This window comes from Bombus huntii, chromosome 13 (genome assembly GCF_024542735.1).
Source record: "Bombus huntii isolate Logan2020A chromosome 13, iyBomHunt1.1, whole genome shotgun sequence".
NCBI classification, from domain to species: Eukaryota; Metazoa; Arthropoda; class Insecta; order Hymenoptera; family Apidae; genus Bombus; species Bombus huntii.
Genome location: NC_066250.1, coordinates 7,555,496 through 7,570,344, shown reverse-complemented (window position 1 = coordinate 7,570,344; position 14,849 = coordinate 7,555,496). Strand labels below are relative to the sequence as shown.

General features: G+C 40.5%; 1 protein-coding gene and 1 long non-coding RNA gene across 2 annotated transcripts in view; one reads left to right on the top strand and one right to left on the bottom strand.

Annotated features, from left to right (window-relative positions):
* Positions 1-34: 34 nt before the first annotated feature.
* Positions 35-14,849, top strand: part of LOC126872440 (diacylglycerol O-acyltransferase 1) — a 98,396-nt gene continuing 83,581 nt past the window's right edge. Inside the window, exons 1-2 of the mRNA XM_050632396.1 lie at positions 35-416; positions 8,749-11,100. Coding sequence (XP_050488353.1) covers positions 10,982-11,100 — 119 coding nt within the window. The 5' untranslated portion in view covers positions 35-416; positions 8,749-10,981. The remainder of the gene's footprint in view (positions 417-8,748; positions 11,101-14,849) is intronic.
* Positions 3,953-13,507, bottom strand: LOC126872446 (uncharacterized). The gene is made up of 2 exons (XR_007691980.1): positions 11,112-13,507; positions 3,953-4,602 (listed from the first exon to the last, which is right to left on the bottom strand). It is a non-coding gene; the product is annotated as an uncharacterized LOC126872446 (long non-coding RNA).

Here is a 14,849-nt window from a genome sequence, read left to right as displayed (position 1 = left end):
AAGAACACGTAAGCTGTCTCTGTTTTAGCCAGTTTGTAGCGGTCACTCGCGATACGGAAAGAAATAAGAAAACCCAGGTCCATCTTTGGAAAACGTTGTCCCAGGTGGTTCGTCGATACTCGTATCATTTGAAATCGTACACCACGAAATACCTGATATCTCTACTCGACGTCCCTGTCCTCCTCCGATTTCCCTGAGGGAATATTCGCGCGAGTCAGCGAGTGCTACCACGCGTCGAGAACGAAACACACTCGTATAATACGGGCCAAGTATCGATTCAACGATGGAGGACTGGTCTCGACATTCCGCCCGAGCAATTTCCAGCGAAGCGGAATTTCGACCGGGTCATTATTGTTCTCGGTGGTCTAGAGACAATTTCCATCGGTTTACTCAAATCTGGCTGGCCAACTCTCTAGGTAAGTAGAAAGAGGGACAATGGAGAGCGAATAGGTGGGATAGAGAGAAAGAGAATGAGGGAAGGGAAAGAGGGTGGATAGTGGCACGTGAGGTCTGCAATCGTGGCATCGTGCATGGGGCAGGAAACAGACGAAATTTGACATCAGGCTTGACCAGTGGTATGTAAGAGATAATTGATGACGTTACGGTTCATCGCTCGCTACTCGGTTACCGGACATAGACAAATATTGACAGCTTCCGATCACAGAGCCGCTAGTATCCTTTGTAGGTAGCTCACGCACACGATCCTCCGATGTCTGTTCGGTTTTCCTGTCGAATCACTTCGCTTAGTCTCTGGTACGTTAGTAAATCAATGTCCCCTGGACGTGCATGTCGAGCAAGTTTCGTAAATTAAAGTGGCCTCGTTTGTTCCTATAAAGCTTGCCTGTGGCTATTGGTTGCACGTGACGTCGCGCACCACGCTTTGAGGACAAAGTGGCAGTTTTCCCTTTACCTTACTTTTATTATAGTCGGTCGTGCCTGTCTTCGTGCCACTCCGGCCGGAACACAAAATTGCAGCCGGAAACTTAAGCCCGGGAATTTGAAGGGTTCTCCGGCCAGTGAATCGGAGAGGAAGTACAGGTGACCGAACCTTCAGCCCGGGCATAGCTTCGAGCGCATCAATGACTGTACCGCGTTGCATTGTTCATCTTTAATTGTCTGTACGGTTCTCACTTCGGTATTTTGCAAGCGAGTGCACCTTCAAAGGAAGCACCGTGGCAAATCAGTTCATAACAAGTTTTGCAAAATTCGATTAGGTACCTTCCTTATTCTGGATCGTTTGCGGCGAGACAAAGGGTCGCTTGTTATCTAACTGTTATTGTTCTTGTACTCTATATAAGTGCTTAGTATTTCTATCAAATTCATTCTAAAACTTGCATAGTTAAATTCTGACTAACGAATAATATCACTTATTCGTTCAGTATTTTTTTCATTTTATTACAACAGTATTATCAAATAAATCTTGGAGGCTGATATTCAACCGCTTGAAAATATTCGAGTTAGCTTGTTTAAAAGCTACTCTCGAGCTTTGAAAGGAATATTGTCAAGGCTGTCCTTGGCTGCTCCATTTTCCATTCCTTTAGGTTCAGCGCCGAAAGAAAAGGAGAGCTTCAAAGGCTCGAGCGGCTGTCGAAAAGGCTCATGGTTTACACATCGTGACGTTACTTTCTCGTCAAGGCTCGTAAAAGCTCTCGGGACGATCGACTGTAAAAGTCGGCGACACGGTCAAGAAGATCCTTCTTGATTTTCCGGTTCTCAATTCACGAGCTCGTGAAAAACCACACTCCACACATTCCCGGTCACTGCCTCGTTTATCCATTCCTTTCTATTCTCAACTTTTTCATTGTTCTCTTGACTTTAAGAGACGACAGCAAATTATTCGTTGGTAGTTGAGAATTTTGTTCGGAATAATAAATTCAATTCTTGATTCTCTTTTTCGATGTATTAATTCGAGAACTCGTTTGGAAGTTTGCACGGTTCCATCGAAATTTTCTACAATTTCGAGAATAACCTTTTCAGCGAAATTGATCGTTCGAATAATTTGAATGAACAATTGAATTAATTTGAATTAAAATCAGTTTGCTCGATTTATTTTTAGTACCTTCTCTATTATTCTATTAATGATCGTTCAATTAGCTTAAAACGAAGTTTAATACATTTGAAAGTAGCAAGAAAAAATAGTGTATCATATAGGAATTTGATCATCAACATCAAAAGTATTATAGAAAAAGATGAAAGCAAATATAAAATAAAAAGATGAAAGAATGGTTCTTAAATGAAATGGGGACAAGGTATAACAGGTTATATGTTCTTTTTTCCGCATGGCTCCTTTCGCAAAACTTGATCACATGAAATTAGCTCGTGTCAACGTCGTATCACAGAAATTGTACGGCGAGAAACAGTGAAGATTCGTGTGTGTAGGTGGTATAACGCAGCTACGTAGGTAATAACGGGAGATGTTGAGCTGTTCTGGGCGACGTGGCGCATACGCTCTGCCTATTAGCATACAATTATCTTTATGCTTCTTTTATGATTCATATTTAGTACCAGTCTCGTCCGCTTTTCGCTTCGTCGACCAGCGCAGCTTCAAGTTTGCAACTTTTACGATCGTGCTTGTTTCTAAACTTAACGTCCTCCGGTTTTCACCCCTTATCATCGTTTCTCGGTGCAACGCTGGTATTCTTGCTAAACGTGCTTTTGCAAATATTCGCAACATCGGCAGCGAAAGGGGGGGGGAAGCTCGAAAATTTGTTGTCGTACGTGCTGAAAATCAGCAACAACTATTGATTTCGTTCACGCTCGTTTTTGTTCCTCGTTACGAACCAAACTCATCCAATGGCAAGGAAGTTCATTGAATAGTTTTTATGGTTTTACATTGTCCCAAATATCGATAAAGCGACGCATAAAATATTTAAAATTGGAGAGATTTTCTTCTGTATTTTTTGGTAGAGACAAAATAATTGAACCGTGAAAAAGATTAAAAGAATAAAATTGGATAACAAAGAGGTAGCTACGCATCCCCAGAGTACCATACCATTTCGTACGGTGTATGGGTTTGATCGTGGTTCCAATGACCCGGCATTGCTACCGGCTACAGTTGAACATTAATTTAATTAATTCAGATCCATTTGCAGTCGCACGCGAGCTAGCCATTTCGGCATTTATTTTGCGCCATTTGTACTTTATTTTTTACAAAATCCGAACCTACTATGATTGTCTAGAATATGTGTATAATGCGAAATTTGTTTACCCAATCTAGATTCTAGCCTCGTTCGTATTTTCATCGTTTTCTCTACTCTTCTTTTTCTTGTCTCACCTTTGTGGCATTATGCCATTTCAGGTTTCAAAGGAAGATAATGCGATAACAATTTTTTAATGATGAAATGATACTAGACACTTTTTTAACGACACGTGTAATTTCCTAATTATTTTATAATTGAATCTTTAATTAGTTTGTAAAATTCCATTAAAATTTGGTAAGCTGCCCGAGAAAAAAGTTTCAGTCTGTTACATAACTTGTGACGCTCTATAAATTAGTAAGGAGGGTCGTCCTAGATCGTTGAGATCGATTCAGATTTTAGTAGTTTTAGACCACATCCGGCCGAATGGCTAATAACGGACGTGCTCTGACTACTAATCGGCTTTGCGGAGATTTCCTGATGTACGAAGGGGTGTATGGGCTAAACGCTACGGGGAGGAGGGTCAAAGGGCAAGATTAGATGCTTACGATAGACTTCTACGGGGTTTGTGCATAATACGTAGCTCCTCGATAATTTGTCCACTAATAATAATATTCATCCTATCAAAATACATTCCATTTTCATGTAATTTATACCTAACACGAATAAAATGGGAAATTCTTTGCTAAATCGTGTGAATAATTCCTGTAATTTTTATCCGATTACTCTCTTCTTCTTCAAAATCCGTTGACTTCTTAGAACCTGATACGGAAAAAGAAAATTGCGAAGAAAATTACGCCGAATCACTATCCCGATTTTCTTTCTTTTTTTTTTTTTTTTTTGCTTTCTCTTGGAATTAATTTATCTAATCCGACCAAGTACTTCCGTTGAGACTTCATTTACATGTAATCCGGGAACAGTTGATTGTATCTCTAATTGCTTGGCGGCGAACACTGGAACCGATGCTCGTGAAGTTTGTTATAATATTAATTTCTTATCGTTGATCTTGCGCGGCGACGCTATTCTCCGAATATCGCCAGTTTCACCTTCCATGTGCAAACATACTATGGGAACTAGTTGGTTGAATATCTTGCGATCTCTACGAAGCAGGAAGGTGTAAGTACCGTGTTAGTCTTTGGGGTTACGTCGCTGCTCGCAGAGCTAACTAATAGCCTCTTAGCCTCGGCTTAGGGAGGATCATGCTACAGGCAGCCGCACCCTCCATTGCTCTAAGACTCAGACCGCACATCCTCAGCCCTTAGTGCAATCCTTAAGCCACGCCAGGCCTGCAAACAACCGATCTCCTTCTCGAACGTAGACGATGGATTAACGATAATGATTGATTGGATTCCACATTCTTACCTATCTTTCTTTCCAACGACATACCGAACCACCTGGTCTTAAACGACTTAAATTAGGTTGTTACTCGGATTCTGTTCGTAGATTACATGGACTTGGTGGCTATCTAGAGAAAACGATAAATCTTTATTTCGAATACACGTACGAGAGGCATATGTATAAGAATGCAAGTTAAGAATTGGATTCGTAGAGTTTGTATTAAGAAACAACATGAAAGCGAGAGATACCAATGATTCCTGAATTAGTCACAGCTTGATTAAACCGGCATGCAGTCTAATTTTCATTTTCATTCGCATAAAGAAGCGGCGCATTCAATGTAATAAATTCTCACCGGAGATGCAGCAAAGATTTTCATTCGCGCGGTTATTCGCTTATTCTCGTCCGGCGTTTCTCGTACAAATGAACCTGTTACCGTAGGGTTTACGCGAAATTTACATTCGCCCCCGAGGTGAAACAGTCCGAAGGAGATTTCTCCCGTTATAGTTCAGTCAACGGAGGGCTGTCTGTGCTTCTTCCCCATAAGCAGACTTTCAGCGAAAGCTCAATCGGTGGATTTGCGGTAACAGTTCGCTCTGTATGCGTTCGCGTATTTCTCAAATCCCTCGCGGATAGTAGGACCATTTCCTTTCGTTCCTCGGATATCGTTCGCTCGCGTGGTAAATACGCGCGTATACGTATCTGTATACATATGTACATATACGTATTACGAATACTCAGAAATACGAAGATACCAACTAGACATCCATTTATTTGATACAATCCCAAGATCGTACATATACACAATTATGTAAACGGTAGTTGTGTAAAATCGTGAAAACTGAAACGTGTAGCTCCATGTAAAAATACATCGATTGGATCCGATGTGAGTGTGTAGCGTGTATGAATCGCGCTAAGCGGTAGCACGGCTTCCATGAAAAATCGTACACGAAACTCCAATTGGGCGTGACTGAGTCTAATTTATTTAGTAGCCCAAAGGAGAGACAAGTACTGGTGTGGCTGGACGTCGTCTGTGCCATTGTATCGGCAGCTTTTCAGCGCTTTGAAATATAGTCGTCCTGCGGGCTTGTTCGGCCCTTTACCACGATCCCATGGGCTCGAATTAATTTCGCGAAGAAACAACTGTCCGCTAACGCTGTCTCGCTCCATTCGAGGGAATTCGATCCCAGAAAAATAAATTCCAACCCGCCGGTGAACTCCACCGCAAAACGCTCCACCGGTATCGTTTTTCTCTTTTCTCTCTCGTTTTTTTTTTTCTTTCATTTAGTTTGGACGCGAAATTCGCGAAAGAGTAGGCGAACGACGAATAGGTACGATCATTTGCAATTCCACGAGGTCAATAACGATACATCAAGGGGCAAGTTTAGGTATCGAGAGTATTTCGACAACGTGGTAAGGAGCGCGGCCGGATGCCATGTTGCACGACACGGTTTCTGAATACAAAGCGCGAATCTCGCATACAGTCGGTCACCGAATCTATTTCGGTGCTGGTTTACAGAACAAGAAGGCAATAATACAAGGATGGGAATGTTTCGACCAATATTGCGAAAGTTTTCGTACATGGGCTCTTGGTCCGTTGAAGTTCCGCCGATCCTCCTTTTCTTTGGAGCGACTGACGTATGAATAGAAAGGAAAGAAGGAATGCCACTTGATGCTCGATGGAATCCAGACACGTTTCGACGTTGACAGATGTTTGCGAGACTGTACGTGCAACTTCTGCAATTTCCTGTACACGCGAGGATGATAATCGTTAATACGATTTTGTAACTTTTCTTGTTTTACCATTCGAAATTTAAACGATCATAGACTGGAAATTTACACGACTTTCCGCTATAAATGAAACCTTTGTTTGATCGATGCTATGATGCTACGACGTAGAGGATATTTTAGTCTCAACATTTTTCCGCGTGATCGGGACTTTGACCGCTATCGTTCGATTATTACGATCGAACTATGTATGAACACGGGCAGATCGTATCAATGCTGTTCAACTTGCTATTCGCTGCTTTTATTCCTCTTTACAAGAGTTTCGCGTGTGACGTTTAATCACGCGAGATCATTGGGCACGTAATCGGTTGTAAACGACCGCGACGATAGGTACGGTCGTTCTCGAAGACGATCTACTCGAGACGCTCGTGAAAGACGTTTAACGAACCGCTTAGTAGCCAGATAACGGGATCACGTCACATGAAACGTTACAAGGCTAGTTTCTTTGTAGCCGTCGTGGGTTGGCGCCGAGAATTACACCCTTCGGAGCAGCTTCAATGACGTTTTCCAGCATCGAACGATCATTCGATAAAAATCACACTTCCGTACTGGTAAATTCCTTTTTCCCTTTTTTCTGTCGAGGAACCTACGCGAAACGTGCTATTCTTGCGAAAGATAAACCGTAGCTTATTTTTTCTGGCGGTTCAGCGAGACGAGAGAAGCGCGTGGTGCAATTTTAAAACGCGTCGCCAGAGAAGATCTCCCGTGGGGACTCGACCGCGCTAGGTATCGTTTAATCGACTTGTCCATGGTTTCACAGAGGCTGCACGTTCACCAACATCCCGGTAACGACGCTTTTTCCCCGCTTTTTGCCCTCCGCACAATTTTCAGAATTTCCCCATTTCCCACTCCTGTGTCCCTTTTATTACGGTCGTTGCGTGACAGGGTTTTTTAAAATCGAGGACACTGTCCCGAGGATATTAGATACCGCGGTCGGTGCAAAGTGGCCAGTAAAAGGGCCCTGTCGAGTATAAGCGCTGCCGCCGAATCCTGGAAACCCGCTCTACCGTTGGGTCGGCAGATGTCTGTGGAGATCCTGTCGACGTGTAACTACGTATGTAGAGTAACGTGCTTGCCACCGTGCTCAGTAATATCCGTGGTTGGCCATAAAGGGAGTTCGTAAACGACTGGTACGGCTTTCCTCCTTCCAGCCTGTATCTCGCTCTCCCTACATGGAAACGGCTATTCGAAATGTACATGCCGGCGTACGGGTGGAAAACGAGGCGAAACGGAGAATGAATATAGACTTTGCTTACTGTTCGTACGTGCCAATATATTCGCGCTAGCTTTCGCGGCTAAGCTGTTCCCTTTCAGCCTAAAATGCAGGTTAAATTCGCTGCGGTTAGGTACAGCAAACACACGATCGGCTCATTGTATTCATTGGCTAGGTTGTATTTCATTCGCGTGATAAACGAAACCAAGGAGAATGTGTTTTGATAGAGTGCAGCCGAATTTAATTGAGCTCTAACTTTACGGAACGCGCCTGTTACTGGAGGAACGTTGAATTGCTGGCAGACTTTTATTAGAAAATATAAAATGAAATAACGGTAATTGTATTTATTGGTGAATTAATAACGATAGTTCTCAATTTCCTTTACTCTGTAATCATTTATGCGGAACTCTCCCTCGCTTCTGGATCATATCGCATTCCTAAAAATTCCACTTGCACAGCACACATTCTTACCACGTGCTGCCAAAAGCGCACGTAACACTATGCATGTCAAATCTCCACGTGTATTCTCTGAATTGCTTCTCATTCGTTCCTGATATTCCAGTATAAATATCCGCTTCGGTCCCAATCTCTAGTCATTCATAAGTAATTCCTGTGAATTCGGTGTATCTCCCACATTATGCCTTGATTGTAAGAATAAAAGGAAGTATTTAACGATTACTTGTCCGTCGTCACTATGCTCGTAATTTATTCATATTGTGTATAGATGTTTATTAATTTACTGTTTCTATTATGGTTAAGAATGTATAAAAATAAACAAAATAAAAGAGAAAGTTCGTGATTCATTCTTTAAAAATGTTATCCTCCTTATCTTTTTAGCAACTTCTATACTTATCATTCCCTGAGCTACAAATCTAAAATTGAACTGCTCATAATTAAGCTTGAAAAATGAATCGACTGCCTCTAACTACCTTACGTCAGACTATTGAATTTGTTTGAAACGAATGTATTATGTAACGTGAAAGTGTTGTTACAGTTGGCGACGTGAGGTGGTTACATTTGGCAACATTCCGCTTCGCGAGCTCTGATACATCGTGGCTGAAGATAATTAGTAACGAGCTTGATAGCGTTTCACGACGATGCTCGTCAAGAGACGCGCTTAATTGTGAATCCTCAGAAGTGGATGCATCGTGGCATTAGGGATGTTTAAAGGGACGGATTTCCTGTGCGTTTGTCGTGGATCTGCGGGTTTCCGCCCTCGAATACGCCACTTTAATTAGCTTTTCTTCCAACTGGTGTCTATCCTCGTCTTTTCAGAGTTCGACGGTCCTTCAGCTAAGTCAAGGATTCGAAGAGTCGCGTAATTGACACGCGAAATTGTCTCACGTGTTTGGCCACCAGTTTATTTACTCCGAAACTTTCGACCGTTCATTGGAGTTCCCGGGTTTCCACGGCACGGAGATGGAGACGAAGCGAGAGGGGGCTTCTCCCAATCGGCAAACTCAAAAAGCAAAGCTTGCGATATCTTAAGTCTTAATGGATATTTTGTCAAGATAATTACCGCGTGAACACGAATGAATTTCATTAAATCATTTTTAACGATTTTCCATGGTGATATTATATTCGCGGAAATGATATTCGTGGAGAGACAGCAGTGAGCGAGTAAGAGCAAAAGTAAATGTTATTTTATCAACAATTAAAATTTTCTTTGATAATTTGAAAATATGTATATGTATTAACGAATCTAAATCGAATTGTAATTAAGCCATCGCGTTTCTGACTGAGCATATTTAATGTAAAATCCCTCTCCCTCAATTATTCGCTTTGTACATATTGTATATATATCTTTTCTCATTTAACATACTCAATTTCAGAATATTCAAAGGAAGCAACGAACGATACATCATTGGTTTCCTTATTCGATTGTGAAAACACAGGTGAGGGAATTATGTTTTATTACGAGAAACAGAGGAACAAAAATGCCATCAAATTGTAACTACCACTGTAAAATACGAAGTTTTAACCCGTAAAGCCGGATTACGATACACGGTAATTATCCATTTTAATTGCGGACTACATTCGCTGTTATCCAAACGACTGCAAAAATGGACGCGTCCAGAGCGTGCGCGCGTTCATCTGACGTTTAAGCCCTCGAGATTTTCTCTAAAGATTATAAGTAATTACCTAATTATTCGCGTGAAGTTCGCGTCTTAAATGTCATGAGCCGGTAAGAGCAGCTTCTTTCATCGGCGAGAACTGGAGAAAGGGGAACATTTGTGAAGCTGCTTGAGCGCGTTTGCGTTTAAAGTTACAACCTTGAAGAAGTTAAATTACATAGCGCAGTCAGGACACAATTACACAGTATGTTTAATGAATCGTGCTACAACTGACAACGAGGTAATTGTTCGTGACAAAGCAGCTACGGCAATCTGATAAAGCAAAAACTGACAAAGCATTTTGTATAAACTGTCTAGCTTTTGAGAAGGATGATCCAGACCATCTAATTGTTGCAAGCCAGCTAGAATATAAATACGTTCAGCACGGTCCATTTATGGTGCAGTCCGTTTTTAAAAACAGGCATTAATTTTTTAAGAACGACAGATCGTGGCAGAGTGATTTGCGAATATAATTTTCGAGTTGCACCCGCTCTAAATACTAGAACGATCCTCAGTTATCCAGTCTTTTATGTAGGAGACATTACAGACACTACGAAATATCACACTATAACTGGTTAGTCATGTAAGAAGAATTTATACTGCGTCATTTCATGGTATATTTATTTTTCCTGTTAGTCACTTCAAATTTATCTTAGTTAATCGTATTGTTTATTTAATACCTTCCCTCTACCAAGCTACACGATGTAATTAGCCAAAGTCGAAAAACATGTCTGCATATTATTTATTTTTTTCTTTACTCAAAATATTCGTCTTTTATTTTTCCATAATACAGGTAATACAAATTGTGAAAAACTTACATAACCCACCAAGAAAAAACAAATTGAAAGGAGCTTGCATAACCCGCCAAAAAAAGCAAAACACTCATGCCCTCTATATTAAAAAATACATTCAAGTAGAGAACGTGATCGAGAAATGGTCCTATGAAAAAGCGTAGTTACTACTAGTTATCTATAGAAGACAAAGATAAATACACAACGGACCGAGAAGGCCAATGAAAGCTGGTAGTATCACCGTGACTGTCTATTCGTAAACACGATCGCGTGTGTGGTCTGACTATATAAAAACGCCAGAGATTAAGTATACCGGTCTAGCTATATCGACACTTTGCAGGTGAAACAAACCAGGTGGAGCTATAGGATCTTATAGTTCGATCTGTAAATCCTCATCAGGTCTATCGCGTCATCAATGAAAGTAAACGTTTTATTTCGATCAGTTTTTGTCCGGTTTTGCTTTCTTTTCTCTTAGTGTAAACGTGAAGCGTGAGTCGGCTCACCGAGCTAATTGCGCACGTGTGAGTTTGTGTACGATTGTGTGTGAACCCCTGCATAGCGTAGAGCGCGCGTGGAACTTGTCCCTCGTCGCAGAGTGCCAACATGACGATAGAGCATGAAAACGACACGAAGGTGAGGTTAAGGAGGACGAAAAGCGTGACACGAGCCGAGGAGATCCAAAAAGCGGAAATGTTGGCACGTAAATCACAGCCTGACAAACCGTGAGTCTTACATTTTTGTTATATACGACTGTAAACAGTCTCGAGTGTAAACGAACTAGAAGTCGATTTCTGTTACGGTTCACGTAAACACTTTGTCGTTTTTTCCGATGATCGTTTGAAACTGTCGGTAAGGGAGTATCGCTGAGAAGACGATGATCGACGTCGACGAGAATACGGTTACACAAAATTTTCTGATTCTCTGGAGTTGCTCCAACGTAACAGACAACTTTACGAAACAACACGCATGCGCGTTTCGTTTCTGATCGAGCACAACTGTGAATTCACGATCCCCTCCTTCGAACGCTGCATTCCTTTTCTCGTTTTAACATACGTTCCTCCACGCCGTTCTGTCGCACATCATAATCGATGCGGAGGTCAGTCGGTAGTGTAGTGCACATAAATTTCCTATAGTTCGTTTCATAATACCTTCCACGTCCTTAGTTAATTAATCTGTTCTATAGGTGATCTGAGATGACTCAGGCTAACGATAAAACACCTCTCTTCTATCCGATTTGATCAGGCTTTATTTATGCTTATGGCAGAATCGAGCGATTTTTAGATATTCCGATATGGAGTAATGAATTCAAATTAGGGCTAATGAGATGAAAAAGATTCATTACATACCTTTTTGGAATTGATAAAAATATTATATCCTTTTAAGGCAAGTGTTACATCAATTGAAAATTAGGTTTCGCTATTTAAACATTAGATTTGTAGCTTAAATCGTACAAATTTTTATTGATATAAACTCTATATTTCACTACTATTGAAGAGATGATAAGATACAGTTTTATCATTTGGAACAGGGTTAAGGTTCACGTAACGTCTTAGACGTAGTATACACTTACGTTGACAAGTAATTGGTGTTTAATTGTTTGATTGTATTCATGCACCTAATTCGATAGAAAGTAGAAGTAGCGACCAACGCCGTAACGTCTGGATCGTATTACAGACGTTATTATTATCGAAGAGTGTCTCCATAGAAATATGGAATATCTTGGTGTAGAAATCGAAGACAAATCTCGTTTTCAAAGTTACCAGTTTAAACATCGACAAATTAGGAACTGGTTTTAGGAAAGTGAATAACGCGATAGTCAATATTTGCAGTGACGTGGATGATTTCAGAAACAAAGTTGGAGGTGGGAATAAGCTGTTTAAAGTTCATTCAGTAGAACGAACACGAGGACAGACAATCGAATGCAGTCTTGAGTGCACGTCGTGGAAATGAAAACTTTCTTAACGAGCCGTTCGCCTCTTCTAATGGAACTGCACGTCAAGAAAACACAGCTAGATAATTCGTTCTCTAGCTATGGCATAATTATTGAGTTTCGCTCTCCCCACGCTTATGCGTCAGTCCCCATTCCTTTGCAACAGGGAAACTTATCTCGATGCCAGGTTCGCGATAACCGACAGTGATACTCGAGCTTCATGCTTGAAAACAATGGGAACCTCGGCTGAAGCTTCATTTAAAGTTCAAGCAAAGTGAATGACAATTAACTGTCCTAACTTTACGATCAATAAGATCTCGTTAGACGTCTGAAATAAGTAATGAACGGGTTCCGGAACGTGTTGATCGACCAATTTTAATCCGACTATATATTTTTTCCTCGTTTCTTGCATTTTGTAATAAATCAAGCCTTGTCCGTTTTATGCCGAACGAATCTTAATTGCGTGTCAATACTTCAGGCGTTTGCCTCTCGAGTTTTAACGAATTGAAGAAAATATCGCAGTGACGTTTAGTCATCTGATCGTTCAGTTCCGTTTTATGACTTAATACGGTAGTATTGAACGATAAGAACATATTATTCGATATCTCTTAAGTTATGATAATTCATTCGATACTCACGTGATTGTTTAGAACGAATTTAAAGTAATTAAGGCAATTCTCGAGATTTCAATATGCGATTGTAAATCATCCTACATGTCGTAGATTGCAAGAAAAACGCAGAATATTCTGATGGCGGCTTAAAGTCGTTAATAATCCTGAAATAATGCTTGCTTTTCTTCGCTCAGAAGATTGTATGTACACGGAATTCTATCATGTTTAGCCGATAACGTTGTTGGTTTATGCACTGAATTGTCTTAAGATATATTTGCACGCTATTAGATTAGACTTTGCTGATATATAAATAGCAATATATCAGGCTTAATCGTGGCTCGCTTCGGTTACACAAACAGAAAGTTGTTCGTGTGCGGACTTGATGGTATTTTATAGCAAAGCGCAGTATTAACATACACGCGTAAATTTTACTGCTACATTTCCTGTTCTATTCGTTGGAATTAATTATGATAATAGATGCGCTTAAAAAATCAATACTCATACAATAAATTACGTTTAAATACAAATGTACTTAACATATTGTGTAAATTACAAATTACAAAATAAAATTGTACATACAGAATAAAGTATGTTAATTTACACAATTCTCTAGTATCATAATTTCAAGGCTGCAAACATTTTATAATCTTATTTTATGAACGTAGCAAAATATGTTACAAGTTTTCAAATAAAATTCTACATTGTTTTAATAAGTATCAAAAAGAGATTATTGGCACGTAATTAAAACGACAATACAGCTCGCTCGATACCGAATGTTATGTTGCTTGTAGTAAAATGCAGTCGCAAACGGTTTCTATTAATTAACAAATCAAACGCTCAAAAACCGCGTCCTGTTGGGTCACACAGTATCGCTGTGCACATTGGGTAATGCGAATCGGAACAACAGAGTGCTGTGAATTCTCTTTGTACGAATTACGGAATAATTCCCATAGGTGCGCTTGGAACAAACCGCACACTTCTGTTCACAGTAATTAACAATCTCCTGTCCACTTTTTTTACGCGATAAGCCTGCCGTAATTAATTATTCCCTTTTTCTTGCTTCTCCATCGAACGCTATTTATACGAGCGACAATGAGTCGTTTAAACTGCGAGTTAGTTACGTAACGCGAGCTTTATAATTCAAGGCTGAAGGAATTAATCTTTGAATAAAGCTAATCAAGATATGGCATATCTTGTTTCAATGAGAATCGTAACGTATATATTAATTTGAACTTTTGCCTCCCAAGCTTTTTCGTAACGTCTTCTAAAATAGCTGACGAGGTTAATATCTACTATAGAATGGTTGGCAGCGCGTTTGCTCTAGCATGCTCTTAATTAAAATGTTAATTTCAGTGACGAGGCAAAAGCATATTGTGATAGGGAAAAGAGGCGGCGGTAGACGAGGAGTGCAGGATAACCGGGATATATCGCGGAAATACTTTCGTGAATTCGTACGCGTTCCCGCGAGCAATGAAGTATCATAAATTCATGATCGGTTTACGGCGTACCCAATTCAAAACGTAGATTCCGCGACCTGCCGCGTTCCTGCAATCAGAATCGCTAATCAAAGAATCCTCGAGCGTTCGTGAAAGTACCGAGGGAAAGCTGTAACTCGCGTTAATATTTCTCCGTAAACAAAAAGGGAGGATGGTCGGCGGCTGGAGAAGCCAGAGCAGTGGGCAAATTCCATTTGTTCAGATTTATGAAGTTTCGCGCGCGCGTGTGGCTTTAATATCTATCCGCCGTGGAAAAAAATTTAATCAAGTCCACGGTCTAATCGAGCGCACGATCAAAAATTAATGCGTTAAAAACAGGATTAAATCTGGAGAAGCGTTAAGACTAAAAGAAAATTCATGAGGCTTTCTGTTTGGATTTTAGAGACACGATGAGACTGGCGGGAAAAATGTTGCGAACAAGGCTCCGCTAAAAA